This window comes from Chiloscyllium plagiosum, chromosome 9 (assembly GCF_004010195.1).
Source record: "Chiloscyllium plagiosum isolate BGI_BamShark_2017 chromosome 9, ASM401019v2, whole genome shotgun sequence".
In the NCBI taxonomy this organism is placed as follows: Eukaryota; Metazoa; Chordata; class Chondrichthyes; order Orectolobiformes; family Hemiscylliidae; genus Chiloscyllium; species Chiloscyllium plagiosum.
The window spans coordinates 62,240,436-62,263,037 of NC_057718.1; the positions used below are offsets into that span (position 1 = coordinate 62,240,436).

At 37.8% G+C, this 22,602-nt stretch overlaps 1 protein-coding gene across 4 annotated transcripts in view; it reads left to right on the forward strand.

The window, feature by feature from the left end:
- Positions 1-22,602, forward strand: part of rel (v-rel avian reticuloendotheliosis viral oncogene homolog) — a 95,693-nt gene that overhangs the window by 61,113 nt on the left and 11,978 nt on the right. For all 4 annotated transcript variants that reach the window (XM_043696057.1, XM_043696054.1, XM_043696058.1 and 1 more), the window contains exons 6-9: positions 12,663-12,803; positions 14,503-14,607; positions 18,328-18,543; positions 21,948-22,022. In XM_043696057.1, coding sequence (XP_043551992.1) covers positions 12,663-12,803; positions 14,503-14,607; positions 18,328-18,543; positions 21,948-22,022 — 537 coding nt within the window. The remainder of the gene's footprint in view (positions 1-12,662; positions 12,804-14,502; positions 14,608-18,327; positions 18,544-21,947; positions 22,023-22,602) is intronic.

Genomic DNA, 22,602 nt, shown 5'->3' on the forward strand with positions numbered 1-22,602 from the left:
CTGTCACCAAAGGTGGCTTAGCAACACCACTACTAACAAAGCTGACCAAGCCGTAAAGAACACTGCTGTTGGACTGGGTCTTAGTGTGTGGGACAAAACATAATTTACCTCACCTTCATCAATTTGCCTGCCACAGAGGCATTTGTCCATGACTGCACTGACTGCATCAGTAAGAGTGACCACCACACAGTCATTATAGAGATGACCTTTTGGCTTCGCATTGAGAATACACTCCACCATGTAGTGTGGCACTACCAATGGGTAAAATGGGTTTTGAAATGGTATCTTACTAAATTGGTGAAAGTTACTATATTTTATGAAATTAATCTTGATAATTTTGTAATGGCTTATTCACAAGCTGTTTTCAAAAGTTTAAAAACATTTTAATTAAATTTCTCCAGTATGAGTATTCAACATGCCCCTGCTTTTTTGTTCCGAAGTTCCTTTTGTCTCTTTTTTCATCAGGCTGCACCCCAACTAAAGGTCAGTCGATGAGGTCTTCCACTATTACCTATTAATTTGTTAGTTTGAGGTGAGCGAAATCCGCCAAGCAACTTTTTTTTTTTGTTGCTTTCTTTTTTCTTTCCTCCTGCAATTTTATGGGCTCCTGACAGAAATCTGCTGAGTTCATACACTCCCACATTGTTGAGAGGTTGCTTGGTACTTGCCCAAAATATCACACTTGTTTAAACTTAGCATAGATATGTTGCCGTCCACAATTCCATCTAGGTCTGCTTCATTACTTCTCAATTGGTATTGAAGTTGAAAGATCAGGCATAGATGTATTTTCTTCCTCAAACTGGAATTTTATTCTGTTCAAAAATTTACATAATTTGTACAAGTTTGGAAAGTCAACCGTAAGACCATAAGACATAGGAGTAGAAGTAAGGCCATTTGGCCCATCGAGGCCATTCCGCCATTTAATTATGGCTGATGGGCATTTCAGCTCCACTTACCCGCACTCTCCCGGCAGCCCTTAATTCCTTGCGAGATCAAGAATTTATCTCTGCCTTGAAGACCTTGAATGTTCCGGGCTCCACTGTGCTCTGTGACAATGAATTCCACCGGCCCACCACTCTCTGTCTGAAGAAATGTCTCCTCATTTCCATTCTAAGTTTAATGCTGTGTCCACGGTCCCTAGTCTCCCTGCTTAATGGAAACAACTTCCCAGCGTCCACCCTTTCTAAGCCATGCATTATCTTTTAAGTTTCTATTAGATCTCTCCTTAACCTTCAAAACTCTAATGAATACAATCCCAGGATCCTCAGCTATTTATCGTATGTTAGGCTTACCATTCCAGGTGTCATCCCTGTGAATCACCTTTGGACACGCTGCAGTGCCAGTATGTCCTTCCTGAGGTGTGGGGCCCAAAAGTGGTCACAGTATTTTAAGTGGGGCCTAACTAGAGCTTTATAAAGACTCAGAAGCACATCGCTGCTTTTATTTTCCAACAGTTTTGAGATAAATGACAACATTATATTTGCTTTCCTAATCACTGACTCAACCTGCAAGTTAACCTTTAGAGAATCCCTTTGTACTTTGGCTTTATGAATTTTCTCACCGTTAGAAAATAATCCATGCCTGTATTCTTTTTTCCAAAGTGCAAGGCCTCACATTTGCTCACATTGAATTTCATCAACCATTTTCTGGACCACTCTCCTAAACTGTCTAAATCTTTCTGCAGCCTTCCCACCACCTCAGTACTGCCTGCCTGTCAATCTAACTTGGTATCATTGACAAACCAAGTCTCTTCATCCAGATCATTAATATATAAAGTGAACAGCTGCGGCCCCAACACTGAACCCTGCGGGACACCATTTGTCACCAGCTGCCATTCTGAAAAAGAACCCTTTATCCCAACTCTCTGCCTTCTGTCAGACAGTCAATCCTTTTTAGCTTTTTTAGCACTTTCTCTTTTGTAATGCCTACCATACTCAACTCTGCCCCCTGACCCTCCATAGTTGTTGGGATATTATTCATGTCTTCCACTGTGAAGACTGACGCAAAGTACTTATTAAGTTCTTCAGTTATTTCCTTATCTCCCATCACTAGTCTTCCAGCATCAATCTGGAGCAGCCCAATGTCTACTTTTGCCTTTCGTTTGTTTCTTATGTATTGAAAGAAACTTTTATTATCATTTCTAATATTACTGGCTAGCTTACCTTCATATTTGATTCTCTCCTTCCTTATTTCTCTCTTTGTTATCCTCTATTTGTTTTTGTAGCCTTCTCAGTCTTCTGATTTTCCAGTGCTTTTGGCCACGTAATAGGCTCCCTCTTTTTCTGTGATACATTTCCTGACTTCCTTTGTCAGCCATGGCTGTCTAATTCCCTTCCGAATAATGTTTCTTTTCTTTGGGATGAACCTCTGTATTGTGTCCTCAAGTACACCGAGAAACTCCTGCCATTGTTGCTCTACTGTTTTCCCCGCTAGGGTCTGCTTCCAGTCAATTTTCGTCAGTTCCTCTTTCATGCCCCTGTAATTATCTTTATTTAACTGTAACACCATTACATCTGATTTTGCCTTCACTCCTTCAAACTACAGACTGGACTCTATCATATTATGATCACTGCCTCCTAAGTGTTCTTAGTGTACTTTAAGATATTTTATAAAATCTGGCTCATTGCATATCACTAAGTCCAGAATAGCCTTCTCTCTTCCGAAAAACCATCCTGGAAGCATTCCATGAATTCCTTTCCTTTGAATCCAGTGGCAACATTATTAGTACAGCTTGGGTTGAGTTAACCTTCCAGATGAAACTTGTGGAAAATTTAAATTGAGCGATTGTGATTGATTGCTCAAAAGATATTTCTTCAGTCACCCTCTTCCGGCTTCTGAGATGATGGATTTTAAAAACCAGTTAATATGTCTTTTTTTGTCTATTAGACGTTCCAATTTTCATGTTTAACAAGGGAAGTATCCATGTGAACTGGGATAAATAAATAAACAAGTAATGGTACCAGGATACATTTATTTAGGCAGACTCTATTTTATGTTCAGATGTAGGAACTTAAAATGGAAATATTATATTGCAAATATTCTTTTAAAGTGTAGACTCAATATGTCTTTGTATCCCAATCCAAGTGCCAACGTAGAACATTATCGTGCAGTACAGGCCCTTTGGCCCTCTGTTGTGCCAACCTGTGGAACCAATGTGAAGCCCATCTATCCTACACTATTCCATTTTCATCCATGTGTTTATCCAATGACCATTTGAATGCTGTTAAGGTCGGCAAGTCTACTACTATTGCAGGCAATGTGTTCCAAGCCCCTACTACTCTGAGTAAAGAAACTACCTCTGACATCTGTCCTATGTCTATCATCTCTCAATTTGAAGCTATGTGCCCTTATGCTAGCTATCACAATCCAGAGAGAAAGGCTCTCACTGTCCACCCTATCTAACCCTCTGGTTATCTTATATGTCTCAATTAAGTCACCTCTCAACCTTCTTCTCTCTAACAAAAGCAGCCTCAAGTCCCTCAACCATTCCTCATAAACTTTCCCTCCATAACAGGCAACATCCTAGTAAGCCTTCTCTGAACCCTTTCCAAAGCTTCCACCAGAACTGTAAGCAATACTCCCAAGTGCAGACGTACCAGAGTTTTGTACAGCTGCAGCATGACCTTGTGGCTCTGAAACTCAATCCCTCTAGCAATAAAAGCTAACACACCATATGCCTTCCTAACAACCCTATTAACCTGGGTGGCAACTTTCAGGGATCTATGTACATGGACACTGAGATCTCTCTGCTCATCAATGCTACCAAGAATCTTACCATTAGCCCAGTACTCTTTAGTCCTGTTACTCCTTCCAAAGTGAATCATCTCACGCTTTACCACATTAAACTCCATTTGCCACCTCTCAGCCCAACTCTGCAGCTTATATATGTCCCTCTGTAACCCATAACACCCTTCATCACTATCCACAACTCTACCAACCTTAGTGTCATCTGCAAATTTACTAACCCATCTTTCTATGCCCTCATCTAGGTCATTTATAAAAATGAGAAACAGCAGCGGTTCCAAAATAGATCCTTGTGGTACATTACTAATAACTAAACTCCAGGATGAACATTTCCTGTCAACCACCACTCTCTGTCTTCTTTCAATTTCTGATCCAAATCACTAAATCACCCTCAATCCCATACCTTCATATTTTCTGCAATGGCTTACCATGGGGAACCTTATCGAACGCCTTACTGAAATCCATATACACCACATCAACCACTTTACCCTCATCCACCAGTTTGGTCACCATCTCAAAGAACTTAATAAAGTTTGTGAGGCATGACCTACCCTTCCCAAAACCATGTTAACTATCCCTAGTTAACTATTCCTCTCTAGATGATTAAAAATCCTATCTCTTAGAACCTTTTCCAACACTACCTATAACCGAAGTAAGGCTCGCTGGTCTATAATTACCAGGGTTGTCTCTACTCCTCTTCTTGAACAAGGGGACAACATTTGCTATCCTCCAGTCTTCTGTAGACAATGACGACATAAAGATCAAAGCCAAAGACTCTGCACTTTCCTCCCTGGCTTCCCAGAGAATCCTGGGATAAATCCCATCCGGCCCAGGGGACTTAGCTATTTTTATACATTCCAGAATTGCTAACACTGCCTCCTTGTGAACCTCAATCCTATCTAGTAGTCTGTAACTCAGTAACCTCCTCAACAACATTGTCTTTTTCCAGTGCGAATGCTGAGAAAAAATATTCATTTAGCACTTATCCTATCTCCTTGGACTCCACACACAACATCCCACTACATCCTTGATTGGCTCTAATCTTTCTCTACTCATTCTTTTATTCCTGATTTACCTATAGAAAGCTTTATCAAGTTTTCCTTGATCCTATCTGCCAGCAACTTCTCATTTTCCCCTCCTTGCCCTTCTTAGCTCTCTCTTTGGTCTTTCCTGGCTACCTTGTAACTTTCAAGTGCCCTAACTGAGCCACCTTCTTCATTTTGATAAAAGATTCAACTTCTTTAGTAAACCACAGCTCCCTTGCTTGACCACTTCCTTCCTGCCTGACAGGTACATACTTATCAAGGACACGCAGTAGCTGTTCCTTGAATAAGCTCCACATTTCAATTGTGCTCATCCCCCGCAGTTTCCTTCCTCATCCTATGCATCCTAAATCTTGCCTAATCTCATCATAATTGCTTTCCCCCAGCAATAAATCTTGCTCTGTGTCACATACCTATCCCTTTCCATCGCTAAAGTAAATCCCTATACGCTTGGGATTATGTGCAGTTTCCTCATTGTTCAAGTTTGTTGTCTTCTTTAAAACCTGCATGAGAATAGAGTCTGGTGTGAAATTGGCACAGATGTTCAGAGAACTGATGGTTCATGCCATCAGTGTTTGTGCTTGGAATAGCCTCTGCAGCTGCTTTCGGTAAATTGGATTTAGTGAGTTATCATAGATAGCTTTCTAAACATGGTGTACCTAACTTCAGTGCTTTCCTCCGCAAAGGTCAGCTGTCTGCATTGTTTTCTGAAGAGATCTGAATCTACTGTGCAGAAGTTGTAAGCCTTCATTTTTAGGTTGTCCTTTTTATCATTTGTGCTGACAACTTTGATGTTGTTTGCCCTGAAACAATTCCCCATTGAAGATCTACTTTTTCATTCTTTAATTATTCGTGAGGGGGACATGACATGTTGATGCTATTCTAATTTTTCAAAGGGTTGTCTCCAAGGAGTTCTACCCAGTACAATGAAAGTCTTTATCATTTGTGATTTCTGCCCTGCCACCACATTTACTTGACCAGATCTTGGATAACTTTAGATGAACTCCAGCGCTTTCATACAGCTCCCCTGTAGCAGACCCAGAATTCCTCACCGCACAGTAGGGTGTTAATGGCCCTCATGATTACCCAACTTTACTGAAAGTGACTCTCTTGTTTACAGTCTGGAATGCGTTTTCACCTTTATCACTTAGGCAGTGTGAATCTTCCAATCATTTTCTGTTTCATTGACATTAATATATAATGTTCTATAATGAGCAGATAATTAATTTCACCAGATTTACTGCTCAATGAGATGAAATTCATTTTGTTCCCCAACCATTTACATTGCTACAAGTGATATTAGTATCTGTGTGTGGCCTAATGATGTATTCCTCCATTGGTACAACTAAAGAACATATCTCTTCATTTGATTATTTTAAATCATCCAATGTGAGTATTGTGAAGAAAAATCTAGTTTCTCATCACACCATGTATGAATGTTAAACTTTGCAATAAGTGACAGTATTCATAATGTTAATTAGAGTCTTGCTTTAAAATATGTGCATATTTGAAAATAAGATACAGTCACCGGAACAGTACAATAAACAATGTACAGAGCAGCAGCAGTTCCTGAATTTGAACCACATGAACTGTCAAGCATGTGTGCACTGTGGGTTTTGCTGCATGAACCTTTTGATAGTAATTGTGCAGTAAGTGCATATTCGGAAGCTGATGTCTGTGAAACTGCAGTGTCTAAAAGGGAACTGAGTACAGGAAATGAACCATACATCTGAAATTTGTTTTACTGTCTATAGTAAAACTAAATGTGAACTGTAACGCAATGATCTAAAGGGAATCTGTTTCATTATCATATTAGGTTTATTGGCAGGTTAATTCTCTGATAATATGGCATTTATTTAATTACAATGTCAATTAACAACAATTTTTAAAAGGCATAAAGGATATTACTTAAAATAATAGAAGAGGAAACCTAGCTATCTGGTTTCCTCATAAAATGGCACACATTGTAATTAAAACCACTTTTGTGGAAGTTTGAGTTTTTAGCATTTTAAAATTTGATTTGGTTTATATTTTGCAGTTAGGTTACAAATGTTTACCGTTTTACATAGACTTTTGGAGGATGAACAACATTTAACTGTTAAGTAGGTGCTCAAAGCACTTTGAAGATAAAATTTTGGAAGTGCTTTTTAATTTGAATTTGTACTTTAATTTTACATTCTAATATTGATAATAAAAATGCAAATAAAAGTAACAATTTCAATTCCAGAAAACTTGATTCTTTAAATATAAAGGCAATAAATCGCCACATCTTTTCCCATCACAGATAATCTGCAACCAATATAATTCACCCCAAATATCTTTTGAGAAACTTCCGGATGAGACTAATTATCATTCCTTCATTTCTCTTTCTACTCAAAGTAAATGTCTGAAAGTGGAATCCTGACATTTGACTGTGTTTTGCATACGTTTTACTGTCTGTTCTATTGTATATTCTTGTTGGTAACTCAGTACGATTCATTAGAAAATCAGCAATATCCAAACAGCTGAGTATTGATACTCTAATTATTTCTTACTGTAATTCCTTTATTTTAAATTCCTCACACAAAAACATCGCCTAGAATTTAGTGAATCCCTGAATCTCAGTTCCTCAAAATGAGGGTATGTTCTTCACCCTTATTCCATCCTGCAGAGTTGACCACTGTTGGGCTAAATTGACTGCATTTGTGCTAGTGACCATTAGAACTATTGTAAAAATATTATGTTTTTTTTTTAAACTTTGATCACTTTGGTTTGAACTTTTGAAAGGACAATGCAAATCAGACAGTTGGGCTCTATAGATTCAGGTTCAGATACCATAGGATTTGCTTTAGACCTGTGCAGCATGATTTTTAAACTTTCAGCCAATCATCCTGTGCCCTCACCATATTGGCCTGTACAAATTTAGGGCAATTTGCATGGCAGCTGGATATCCATGTTAATGTGGGAACACTGCCTTACTAAACCTCCTAATATAAATTGGCTACCTGCTGTCTGCTGATGTGGAGCTATTGCTAAGCTGGCTTCTTTAAAAATGGCTCCAGGTCAGGATTGTGGCACAGAGGCAGATAATCTCCACCCACTTCTGAATAGAATACCATCAATTTTAAAAGCCCATTAATTTTGTGAGTTTATACAAAAGTGCAATAAAAAAAGTTGTGCCCTTGCACAGAGATAATCAAAAATTCAAAGAGGTTGAACTTGTTTGAAAAATGAATGACCTGAGCTCTTAATTTTCAGGTCCAGCTCTTGCAACACGTATTTGTGTATGTTGGAAGCCAGTCACCTTAGAAGTCCACTTTGTAACAACTGAAAATATGGGTGGGAACACTGGAAAGTTCTATTCCGATGAAGCACTCAGCCATTCCAGGCAGAAGCTGTTTGCCTCAGATTTGTGTAAACAATGGTTAGATGTTACAAGAATAAGGATATACTTACTGATATGTTCAGTATAGGACTTTATAGAGGACAATGTTATTAATATGGAGGTTTAATACTGATCACTTAACAGTTGCATGCTAATGATAGTTTAAAATCCCAGACTGCATCAGTGACTCTTCAGAAAAACTAATGTCCACATTAGAGAATTTTTTTGGGTTTGATTTATTTTTGGGCATAGCTCAGGGATAGGTCACTGTTGATTCTGTACTCCACCTTTGTCCAAAATCATTAATAACATCTTCCGTGTAGGCTTTTCTTTTAAATTTTAATTTTAAAAATCAATTTCATGAGACTACCCGACACAACTTTTTCAGTATATCGCCAGGAAGCTTATTCAGTCTTCCACTATTAAAACAGCACATGTACCATTCTGCTACAGGGGGATATGGATTTGCGCCCACTGTTTCCTATGCAGTTGTTCAGTTTTCTGCTCTTGTCATTATGGATGATGCTGAATGGAGGAGGTGGGTAGTTCCCCCACAGCAAATTCAAAGCAGTCAGAGGATTATTAACTTTGCCTGAAGTTGAAAGAAAGTGGTCAATGGGGTAACAAAAGTTTGAGTTTAGAGTTAATCATTGTGGCCGAGGGAGGGGCTGGAGATGTGGTGGGATGAAGGGCATGTTGCGTTTGCATGGATGAGATGAGCTTTTTATGCCTAAGTTAAGACTTAAGAAATGGAGCAATTGAAATATAACCATGGCTCACCCACCACTGGTGTGACAAGTTACCTGCCTATAAATTAGAGTGTGACTGGAAAATAAAAGGGGGAGGGGCTAAAATGAAAATAAGTGCTAAAAGTCTGTTTTAAGTATTATTTTGTGTTTTCACAATTATATAACTAAACTTTGCAATTTTCACTTGCCATATAGAAATTTCTATTCTTTCATATGATGGTTTTTTACAAAAATAAGTCTTTCCTCCAAGAAAATATACTCAGCTGCAAATAAGTAAGACAAATGATTTGTTACACAAAATCCTGTGAATTACTATCATTTTGCCTGCGGTGTAATTGGTTGCCCAAGAGTTGATTTAAAAGTACCCTGTTTACAATATACCAGTTTTTGATCAGATTTACATAATAAATCTCTTACCTAATCACTGCTTGAATAATACACAAAAGGTCTAAATATTTTTGTCATAAGAGCATCAGTCATGTACTCTTGAATGTTAAAACAATTTTAACTTGGAATATTCTCCATTCAGATATACTGTTCAGAAATGTAACTTATATTACATTGGGTAAATAGTACTGATTTAATTATATTCTTGCATTCCTTTGTAAATGTCTACATTACCCTAGCTGAGATTTTAATTAAGGTAAAAAGTAAAATTATCAGCAAAACAGTAAATTGAAGGGAGTATCTCAAGAAAACTATAATCACTAGGGATATATACAGAGCAAAGGATTCCGGCTCTGGGCTGACAAACATCTAAAGTGCTGATGGACTTTATCCTTGAAAACAAATAGCTAATGAGATAGTTTTAATTTTCTAAATTCCTAAGGTACAAGGAGGTTCCATAGATTGGAAAATTGGACAAATTCATAAAGGAAGTCAAAAAATAAGAAATTACATAAAAATTAGTTTAACATTTGTCATACAGAAGATTTTAGAATCTATTATTAGACTTGTTATATCAGGGCACTTTGAAATATTCAAAGTATTAAGCAGAATAAGCATTGTTTTGTGAAAGCAACATCATGTTTAACCAACTTATTGGCTTTCTTTTGAGGAAATAAAGTATAGTAGATAAAGGAGAACCAATGGATTTAGATTTCCAGAAGGCATTTGATCAGGTCCAACACCAAAAGTTATTGAGGAAAACAAAAATAGATGGTGTAATGGGTAGCATTAGTATGTATGTATGGAAGCTTGACCAGCCAACAGGAAGCATAGAGTTGGCGCAAATAGGTCATTTTCTGGTTGTCAAGATGTAAGGATTGGTGTGCCATAGGGTCAGTACTGGGATCTCAACTTTTTACAATTTATAGAAATGACTTGGAATAAGGGGCCAAAGACATGGTTGCTAAATTTGCTAATGACATAAAAGTAGGTAGGAAAGTAAATTGTGAAAAGGACTGGCTGTAAAGGGTTACAGGTAGGTTAAGTGAGTAGTCAAAGATCTAGTAAATGGAGTATAACATTGAAAATGTCATATTGTCTATTTTGGCAGCAAAGATAATAATGCATATTATCTAAAATGGTGAGAGATTTCAGAGGCACCTGGGTGTCCTAATGCATGACTCTAATAAGGTTAGCATGCATGTACAGCAAACAATTGGGAAAGTTAACAGAATGTTATCTTTCATTACAAGGGAAATTCAGTACCAAAGTTAGTGAAATTATGCTTCAGTTATCTGGAGTACTGTGTATGGCATTGTCGTTTTATTTAAGAACGATACAAATGCATTGGAAAAGGTTCAGTGAAGGTTTACTAAACTAAAATGTGGAATGGGCAGACTGTCTGATAAGGAAAGGTTGGACAACCTATGTTTGCATTTAATGGAGGTTAAGAAGAGTAACAGTGGATTTGATTGAAACATGCAAGATCCTGAGACACCTTGAAGGGGGCGTGTTGAAACGATGTTTCGTCTTATAGAAGAATGTAAAAGTAGGGTCACTGTTTCAAAATAAGGGGTGCCCAAGATGAGAATGATTTTCTTTCTCGCAAAGGTGTTGATCCCTTGAAATTCTTGTCTTCAAAAGATGGTGGAAACAATATCCTTGCATATTTTTAAGGCAGAGTTGTATAGATTCATGATTAAACAAGGGCTAAAAGCTTATTGAGTGGTTGTGGGAATGTGGAATCACCAGATCAGCCAACTCTTACTAAATGGTGAAGCATGCTTGAAGGGCTGAATGGCCTATTCCTGATCCTAATTTTTTTTGTTAAATCCTATGGCTCATTTTTTCTGCTAGTATTGTAACATATTTTGTACATTTTAGTTAGTGCAAAATTGTAAGAATGCAATCTATCACTTACAGTATCATTTTATTTAGTAGACTTGATCAGGAAAATCATGAAATTCAGTGGCTGAACTTTGTAAACTTAAAAATTGCATAGTTCATTTTATTTGCATTGACATCACACAATATATCTTTAATCTGTAATCTATAATTGGTGATGCAAATATAAAAGCTATAAATGTCAACATGGCTTACTATATTGCAGGAGAAATTTTGGTTGTACACGGAGAGTTTATGAAAATGTTCTTTTCAAACCTAAATGTGAAATTCTGTGCAGCTGACCTTTTTTGGATTAAAAAAGATCTGTTGACATTAGCAGAAGGTGTTCCTCTTGTTGCGTAGATTGGTTTGAAATTAGCCACCAAATAAATACATTGAGTGGGTATCAACATTGCCTACTCACAACTGAAGATGGAATGACTCGGCTGTGACAACAGTGCTTACGTTTAGCCACAACATTATTCAAAAGGAAGTGTAACCTCATTTATGGTTTGACCTTAACAGGCTCGATGACTTTACTGTGAGGTGCACTTGAAAATTGCATGAGTTTGGTGCCAGTATGTGTCAGTCTTGTGGAGGTGGTGATTATTATTTAGTTGTGTAGCTTAGTGTCAGATATTTAGCCACTTAATTATGTATTTCTATTATAGTTATATAAATATATTAAGTATAGTTTCATTGTAATGTATTCAGCTTAAACTCACAAAAAGAGACTACATTGCTTTTGTTCTTGGTATCTTGTCAATGTTTGACACTTTGCAAATGGGTTGTTGGCCTTCCAAAATAGCCTGTCATTGAACAGAACAATCTCTCTTGTTTCACTGATGGAATTAAATTTTTTTTTTTGCAACATTGATTCGCATCAGAGTTAAACTGGGTGAAATTCATTAATTTAATCACATAACTCTATTTTAAAAAAAAAATGAGGTAGAAGGAGGTAAGTTCCATCAGTATCTACTATCCTTGTACATCAAAGCCTTTTAATAAATTTCACCCCCCCCCCCCCCCCCACAACAACCAAAGCTCTTTCATTTGCTGACCAGTCTCCCTATACTACATCGTGTAGTACTCTAGGCATGATGGACCAGTTTATTGTTAGATTCAGCCCCTGCCAGAGGAAGCACCTTTGTATATAGAAAGTGTACCAGTCTTAGCCTGTTGCAAGCAGCATCATTAGCAAGAACGATACATCCTTCAACAAATAGCAAGAAGGTCTTTATTTTTATATGGTTATAGGGACATTGAAATGCTGTCGAGATCCTGAATTCACCATTATAAGAAATTTCTATAAAAGCATGTCATCTCCAGCTGTAATAGTGTATTGGAACACCAATAAATGCAAAGCTATGTCATAACCAGACCATGGAGCAGTGTGTTAGAATATCAACATGCCAACATTACCCTTTTTTTTAAAAAAAGAATTCTACTGTTTCCTAATCTGATATTTTAGTGCTATTTGTTTTATTTCAGTTACACAGGAGCAGGTTCTTCAGACAGAAGATATTGACCTGAATGTGGTGAGATTGTGTTTCCAGGTGTTTCTTCCTGATGAACGTGGCAGCTTCTCAAGAGCTCTTCCACCGGTCGTCTCAAATCCTATATATGATAACAGTGAGTTTCCAAAAGTATTGCTGATCACCTTTCCTAGTGCACTGACTGTATCATAAACGTGGGGAATAGACGGTACACACTGCTGCCACTGTGTCTGTGGTGGAGGCAGTGAGCTTTGAGGGTGCTAGATAGGGTGTCAATCAAATGGAATGTGATGACTTAGATGTGTTGAGTTTGAGTGGTGTTGGAGTTACACTTATAGAGGCAAGTGAAGAATATTTCACCTCAATCTTGACTTGTACCTTGTAAGTGGTGAACAAGCTTTGAAGTGTCCGGTGAGTTGCTTGCCACAGAATTCCCGTCCTCTAACATGCTTTTGCAGCAAGTGTTTATATGACTTTTTCAGTTTGTGATCAGTTGTAACTCCCAGGATATTGATAGGGGGGGATTCAGTAATATCAATGCCATTGAATGTTGAGGGCTGATGGTCAATTTCTCTCTTTGAGAAGATTGTCATTGCCTGGAACTTGTATGGTGCAAATGTTACTTGCCGTTTACTAGCCTAAGCCTGAATGTTGTCCAGGTCTTGCTGCATATGGACATGGATTGTTTTGATATCTGAGAAATCACTAATATTGCTGAACATATCCACTTTTGATCTTAAAATGCAGGCAAAGTCATTGATGAAGCAACTGAAGATGGTTGGGTGTCATGAGTCAAATGAGTCATCCTTATTTCCCCTTTTGAGTTCAGCTCTTTTTATTTTCCATGTTTGGACCAAGGGCAATGGGTAAGGTGTTAAGTGGGCCTGATGGAACTCAAACTAATGGCCAGTGAGTAAGTTATTATTGAGTAAGTGCAGCTTGATAGCACCATTGATGACATCTTGCATCATTGTGTTGATGATTGAGAAAACAGGCAGGAACTGAAGTTGACCTTTGTTTTTTGGACATGGGTCAAATGGCCTCCTTCTGTGCAAGTAGGACTTTTTAAAGCCAAGAAGCTTGAAACAGTGCTGTATCAAAACTGAAGGAGGCACTACTCCATAATATGTGGGGGATATAGAATGGGAAAAGACTGCATGATTTCTGGTTGATCTTTCAATAAACAAAGATGGAATTGATTGAATTGTGGGTGTGTTGAATATGACAAATCTAATGAGACAGTAAAATTTCTATCGACAGAAATATTTTAAACTCTATAGTCTATAAATTAACTGTAAGAGAAAGCAGGGTCCCCATTTATCCACAATTTTCTGCCACAATCCTCCAAGAACTCTTTGATCCATACAGACTAGTTAACACACAAAATTAAATTGCTGTCCTACGCTAAACTTTAGCTGGGTTGCTTTGCAGTTGCTATAAGTAGACTGAATTAGAGAATGGAAACAAATCTTTCTTTTATTATTTAGTGACACAGTGTCAGCCTGGTTCCTTTGTCCAAAAGCATTTTTATGCAAAGTAAATGCAGATTGAGGTTGGATGTCAATGCTCCCTGAATGTCGAAGGCCCACACATTTAGAAAAATTAAGAGACTGCCAGTAAGCCCCACTTCAGCTAAGGTATCAGTGCCTTCCAGAGCTGAGTTAACAGGAGTAACTGAAAATATATACTATCTAGTGAGTGGTGTTACATTTTACTTGGAGGGAAAGGAAGAAAGAAGGAAAACAAATAGTATAGATGTAGTGAGATGAGAATTAGGAGTTCTGTGAATTTTCTTTTGAAGGAATCAGCATTTTCCATGCATTTTGGGTTTGCAGGAGCACCAAATACAGCAGAGCTGAAGATTTGTCGTGTAAACAAGAACACAGGAACTGTTAAGGGAGGAGATGAAATCTTCCTACTGTGTGACAAGGTTCAAAAAGGTAATCCATCATTTTCAGGTTTTAAAATTTGTTTTTTTTCTTTAATTTATTATGAAGTTGAAGAAAGCTTAAAATTTATTCAGTCATCTGGAGGGAGTGGTGATGATGTTTAAAATCCTTCCTTCTACGATTGTCCTGAGTTGATTTACCTTTTTATTTCTCTTGAAAGATTACACATTCTGTATCTTGATGCATTAGAAATATTGATTAGGATCAGATTTTTTCTTTATTGTGGAAAGTTAAAATGGTAATTTTTAATGTTGTATCACGTGATTTTAGTACAACTTGATGCAGGATATTGGTATTAGTAAATGGACATTTTTGGTATGCAGTGCTACCAGAACATAGAGTGAATTTCGAGGATTGTCTCATTAGGTTTACACAACTCGAGAATATGAATATCTGAAATCATATTATTGAGGAATAAAATGTGGATGTTAATGTTTTGTACCTGTGGGCATCAATGCACACTATTTAATTATAGCGTCACACCCTTCCTGTATGTCATCAGCATACTTGAGAACATATATACAGAATAATCCTTCCAGCGATATTCGGATTGAGGATGTTTCTAGGTTCGAAAGGCTAAAGAAATGTGCAATGATAACTATAGAATATCAAGAGATTGAAGTTACCAGGAAAGATTTTGGAAAGGAACAACCTAATTGAATTTTTTAACATCTGATCAGGATACGTTGTACATAATGGTGATTTTTTTTTAATACCAAAGGGTTAGTGAGATATTAGGGGATTTTTTTTGTAATTTGGAGTAATGAAGTTTTGGAAATAGTCAACATAGAAAGGTAATTGAAAAGTATAATATACACTAATCTGAGATGGCCTAGATTTTGCAGTTGCATTCACAGCGAAAACTATTGGTGTTTGCTGTTGTTACTCTGTGAAATGGATGGTTAAATGTAAAAAGTATGGAATGTGCTCGAAAGTAAATCTTTTCTCCTGCATAGTTTTCAATGATGCAATCAGTGTAGAATCAGCCATTTGGTATGAACTTTAACTTTTTATGCATTAATCTTATTGTTCAAAAAAATGTTTAATGAGGCGTAACTTAGCTTTTAACAGCACTAAGACATAATTATTGCTGAACTACTTCTCTGGTCCTGTTAAACTAACTCCACAAATCTGCAGTGCCATCACCACAGATTCTATATCTAATTAAAATAAAACAACTGAAAATATCATTTTTTTATGTTAGCTCCTGCATTAATCTGATGCAAATCCCAATCTCCTTCATTCTCTATAAGATCATTAAAATTTGATATTTTTTAAACTTCCAGGTTTGCTGTCTGATTGGCTGCTCAGCCTGTTCATGACTCATTGTTTCTGCACACCAGAGATCCCTTTATAGCTGACATCAGAACTAAACTAAATCAACATTGTCTAGGGGAGGTCCTGAAGAATGTGTTCATTCTTACTTCAAGGTCAGGGGTGATGTGATTGCAAAGTCCAAGCCATTTTAGAGAGTGATTATTGCTGAGCAAAAAGACATGTTGTTGATACTTTTCATCTTTTGCTCATCAGGACAAACACAAGAATACCAAATTTTAAATGATCTCTGTAATTTGCACTGCAAGAGAAAAGAATGCTGATTGGTTGGTAGCTCAAATCTGAAAGGTCAAGCTGTAAGCTCTCCAAACACATGATGTCAACAATGAATATGTAGATACAGATGCTTTGTTTCCAAATGAAGTCACGAGAGATTATATGTAGATGAGAAATAGGAGTAAAGCAAGTCTGGATACTTATGCAACACCACTGGAAATGGTGTGGAGACGAGAAGAGGAGGCTACAGTAGTACAGAAGATCTTCGATTATCCGAAGGACGTGGGCAGGGAGTATTTCATTCGTTCGGTTAATCAAATGGCAGATAACATAATTAGTCAAGCATTGGGACCTTGCAATCTTGTTCTGATAATCCAAAATTCAGTTCATCGAATGTTGGATAATCGAGGTTCATCTGTACTTGCCTTTTCTAAAGGTTAAGTAATATTAAATGTAATCTGTCATGTTTTTATTGTAGTACTGCTGCTTTATGGTGTTTTAAATTTTTGTGTACATGAAGGTTTCTTCTTGCTGAAAATAATGTCACCATGTACCAGATAGTACTGTTTGTTTTGATTGATGTCATAAAAAGTAAGGAATGAACCTTGCTAATATTATATTAAAGAATACTTTGAGTAGTAAAAAGAGCTTAATTTGGCTTGATGCTTTGTATGATTCGGAGATTTGAACCTCATGGAACTTATCAAATAGTTTTGAAATATAGGTTTAGGGGAAATGGATAGAAAAAAGTTACAAATGATGATGTACTGAGGAGAGTGAACAAATGAAAACAATTTGCTACAAAAACTCAGCAGATCTGACCGCATCTGTGAAAAGAAATCAGAGTTAACATTTCGGGTCAAGTGACCCCTCTTCAGAACAATTTACTAAATTTAGTTAGGAAAAGGTAGAGACTGCACAGGGAACATCATGAGGAAATGGACATTCAATGGTGTAAAAATTGAATGAAGTTATCAGAAATCAAAAGACTGGAATAGGATAGCAAGATACAGCAAAGAGAGTGAGCCAAGGATCTGCCTTCAGGCAAAGCATATGACGATGATGCTTATGAAAGTTGAAATGTTAAATACTTCTCTGGAGCTTGAAATCCAAACCATCAACCTTCATTCAAGGATATTACAGAAAATAAATTGTTAATTGTAGAATGGGGGGGTGAAAACAAAGGCAATCAGGAAGTTCTTTCTTTTCAGACCATTACAGTGTGGATATTGTCCATTTATATGGCTTGCAGGGTCCAAAATGGGAATAACATGTGAATTAAATTGTCGAATTAGCTTTATTGTCACATGTACTCACATAAGAGTGATGAAAAATTTATAAGTCTCTACTTACAGCACCATCTTGGGCGCAAAGGTACCGAGGTACAATCCTTATTTACAGAATAGACAAACGAAAAAAAAATGAAAGTTACATTACAGCTGTATATGGTATAACCGTGAGTCAGAAAAATAAGAAGCAAAGTTAAAAAGACAAACATCACAGTTTCTTTCCAAAGGTGCTCTGCAGCATACCTGCGCGAGGGGTCTCCATGTGGTCTGACCGTGGGTTGTCACCACACTTCATACTGGACCATTGGCATTCCAGCTCCAGCTGCTGGTCACCAGCGTTCCCGCTGCAGCAACTGGTGAGCTGGTGTCTCCACCGACTCGACTTCAGAGACCAGGAGTCGGAGGCTGGGACCGATGTCCGGGGTCAAGGGAAGGGAGGAGAGAGGGGGGAAAAGAAATGATAAAGAAGAAAAAGAATTGATGGAGCAAAGGAGCTCCAGTTGGAGCATCCTACTCTGGTGCTATCTTACTGGAAATGTTTGCCAAATGCTAAGATGTGCAAGAATATTTTTTAAAGTTTAAAATTTATTTGTGGACTTTGAATATTTAATTGTTTCATTTTGAAGCTACAGTTTTTTAATGTAGGATGAGTATTTTTAGCTTGCATTATATTTGCACTTGTACAAAGTCACTGATGGGGTCAATACTGGCTTATCGTATGGGGGAAGGCAGAGACAGGGTGCCAAACTTAATTTATTTTTACTAAAACAGATTTTGAGTCAATTCTGCATTAGTCATGATATTAAACGATACATGGATTTAAGAATTCTTTTACGCAGTGTTGAACAAATCTTAACATTTATGTCCATAGATGATATTGAAGTTCGCTTTTTCACTCACAACTGGGAGGCCAAAGGTTCGTTTTCACAAGCTGATGTCCATCGGCAAGTTGCCATTGTCTTTCGAACACCTGCATATTGCAAAACAAACGTAACTGAGCCTGTATCTGTGAAAATGCAGCTTCGAAGACCTTCAGACCAACAAGTCAGTGAATCCATGGAGTTCAGATACCTTCCAGATGACAGAGGTATTATACATAATTATTGATGTAGAATAGCATTACTTTTATATTTAATAGGCTTATTCCGCAGTATTCAGTTGTGATAGTTATTATATACAATGTTTTGGTACCCAAAGCTTTTAAGTATTGGGTAGAACTTAGCAATTTCCCTAGGAGTGGGCTGACTGATGAGGGGAGCATAAAATTGAGTGCCGTGTTGATGTCATTAAGCTCATCGCCTACCCACTGTTGCTCTTTTTACTAGCAACTTGGAGGGAAGCCCACTTATCCATTGGACAGTTGATGCCCTTACGGCCAGTTAACGACCACTTAAAAACTTAGTTGGACCACTGCTTGTCTTGGTGCTCACCCGGACCAAGTGGCAAGTAACAGCCTTGTCAGCTTTTGTGAAAGTTCCTGTACCTAGACGGGATTTCTGAGCCTTCCCCTTGCAAATGTCCCCTACCAACTGTCCTGCTGAACCTGGCTTGCCCAACCTCATCACAGAAACTTTGGACTCCTGAAACCCCAGTCTCTCAAGGCTGGTTGGCAGTTGCTTCCACTTTGGGGGCTGCCTATAATCCCAGTATCATCGTTTCTCATGATTGGCTAGCAGCTGTTGGAGGCAGGACTTAACAGCCTGAAGGTTGGGTTGAGTTCAGCAAGGGGAAGACAAGGCAAGCTTTTAAACTGGAAGTGGAACATCTCCCTCCATGTAAGATTTGCATAATGCTATATTTTAGGTGTACCTAATGAATTATATTTGTATAGAGTATCTAGTTTTGTCCAGGCAATGTTTTACCTCTTGATCCTGAAGAATCTGATTTGTGTGCAGGAAGAGTGACAGTTCTTCATTTTAGTCTCGACTTGGCATTGAAGCTGCATCCTATTCTTGCCCATTTTGCACTGTCAAGCAAGGATCATTAATATGGGAACACTGGCTACTTTTTCTCTCCCCTCGATTGCTGAGATCAATTTTGTCTCGTATCACTAACTTTCAAAAGACTGGGACTTTCCTAGTCTTTATAGATGACCGATGTTATTTTTTGACTGTAAACAGTTTATAGTAACATACTTCTTTTGACTATCTAGTGGGAGCAGTGAGCTTGTGGCCACAGTGTGTTGACAAGGCTTTTAATCAGTGTTACTTGCTTACATTCATCTTTCGCTTTTAAGTGGTGGGAGGGCCGAGCTATGTTTTCTTTTTATCTGATAAAGCCTAAAGAAATTGATCCTTTGATGTTCCACTTGCAGATAAATATTAAAAATATTACTTCAATTAAAGAGGTGTCCTATCTACCATTTCAAACGTGTTTATTAGATGGAAGTTAAATTTATTATTGTTTCATAGTAATAGAAACCGAAGTAGGCCATTTGGCCCATCGAGCCAGCTCCTCCTGCTTGCATTATCCCCATAACTCTTAATTCCCCTACCATGCAAAATCCATCCAATTGTGTCTTGAATATATTTAATGAAGCTGCCCCTACTGCTTCCTTGGGCAAAGAATTCCATAGTTTCAGTACTCTCTGGGAAAAGCAGTTCTTCCTCATCCCTGTCCTAAATCTACACCCCCTAATCTTAAGGCCATGTTCCCCAGTCCTAGTCTCACCCAACAGTGGAAATAAATTGCCTGCCTCTACCTTATCTATCCCTTTCATAATTTTATATGTTTCTATAAGATTCCCTCACATTCTTCTAAATTCTAGTGTGTACAGTCCCAGGCAGTTCAACCTCTCCTCACAGGATAAACCCCGTCATCTCCAGAATCCTGGTGAACGTCCTCTGCACCACCTCCAAAGCTAGTATATCCTTCCTCAAGTAAAGAGACCAGAACTGCAGACAGTACTCCAGATGCAGCCTCACCAAAACCTTGTACAATTGCAGCACAACTTTCTTGCTCTTAAATTCAATCCCTGTAGCAATGAAAGCCAGTATTCCATTTGTCTTCCTGATTACCTGTTGCACCTGCAAATCAATTTTTAGCGATTTATGTATGAGCACTCCTAGGTCCCTCTGCACAACAGCATGCTGCAATCTTTCACCATTTATTATGTCTAATATTGTCCAATATTATTGAGCGGAACTTAGCAATTTTTTTTATTAGTTACTATTCGGTGGAACTTAGCAACTAATTTTTTTATTAGTTACAAGAAGGTATTGTCCAATATTAGACAATACCTTTTTATAACTAATAAAAAAATTGTTTGAGCAAGGCTTTGTTCCACAAATGAAAGTTTGGGTGATCTTGCTATTGACTGGATGGTTCCAGCAAAATGTGGGAGTCTCTGAAACTGAGAGTTACTCATGGCTAATTAGAATTAGGTCACTTAGACTGTTTTCCAGAATAGTTAAATGGAAAGCTTTGAGTTCACCTATCAAGTCAATCAGTTCTTATAGAGTCATGTGAAAGGTTAATCATTTAAGATCTTAAGTTAGAAAGTGATATTTGTATGGTCAACATCTTGTCCATTCTTATACATTCCTCCATGTATATGGATGGCACCCAGGCTCTATCTTCCCATGGCAACGTAACCACTTCAGCTAAGTTGTCAGATTGTTTATCAGACATTTAGTACCAAATAGCAGTACTTTCCTTTAAGTAACTATTGAAATGACTGAAACCATTGTCTTTTAGCCTGGTAACAAACTCCGTTTCCAAGCCACTGAGTTTCTGTAGCAACTGTTTTGAGGTTAAACCAGAACATTTACAATCTTGATGTCAAGTTGTGAGATGAGTTTTCAGCCAAACATCTGTGTTGTCATTAGTTCCACCTAATTTTGTCTGTCACTCAGCTCATCTGCTACGAAGACACTCATTGTTACCTTTAGGTGACTATTCCAGAATGTTCCTGGCTAACCTCCTAGTTTCTACCTTGTATAACATTTGAGTTTATCCAAAATTCTGTTTGCTGTTTCTTACACTGACTTATGGTTCGGATGCAACTCACTCTTAAAATGCACTCATTATTTTCTATCACTCCATGGCTGTGCCCTTTCCTATCTCCATAACATCCCACAAACCTCCTCAGACTTGTGCTCTTCTCTAATTCTGGTCTCTTGTGCCTCCTATTTTAATAATGCCCTCCTATTTTAATTCCAACATTGTTGACTGTGCTTTGAGTTGGCCAGGTGTTAAACTATAACATTCCTCTCAGAATCTTGCTACCTTACTATCTTTTTTAGCTTTATATTCTCTTACCTCTTTAACTAAGCTTTTGGTTCTCTCTCCATAATGATCTTGTGTGTCTCTTTGTCAAATTTCATTTGACATGCTTTTGTGGCATGCCTTGGGACATTTAAAGGTGTGATTTTTTAAAAAAAAACTAACTTTGAAAACAAAGCCAGAAATATTCTTACATGTTTTTTTCTATTCATTCACTTGAGAATGATGTTTTAAAATAATTCTTCTGCATTTTTTCTTCTTATATAGATAACTGTTTTTACGAAAAACGAAAGAGGACAGCAGATGCTTTCCATAAGTTGCTGCAGGATTGGGCACCATCAGGTAAGGTTCACAATAAATACCACATCTCAAGACTACGGAGTCTTGTACTTATTTTGAGAATTGCTTTTGTCAGTTTGTGACTATAGCATCATAATAAAACCTCATATGACAGGCCATTCCCAGCATGTCAGTAATAAATCAATATTCACTGACAAAGCAACAGTGCTGTAGACATTTTACATAAACTCAGGGCATATTACTTCTATCTTTGATTTCCAGGACCTGCTTCTGAAACAAGGTCACAGTAGCCTAGAATATTCGGTGTGACTTTACTATCATAGAGATGTACAGCATGGAAACAGACCCTTCAGTCCAACCCGTCCATGCCGTCCAGATATCCCAACCCAATCTAGCCTCCACCACTTCCTCTGGCAGCTCATTCCATACACGTACCACCCTCTGCATGAAAACGTTGGCCCTTTGGTCTCTTTTATATCTTTCCCCTCTCACCCTAAACCTATGCCCTCTAGTTCTGGACTCCCCGACCCCAGGGAAAAGACTGCCTATTTACCCTATCCATGCCCCTCATAATTTTGTAAACCTCTATAAGGTCACCCCTCAGCCTCTGATGCTCCAGGGA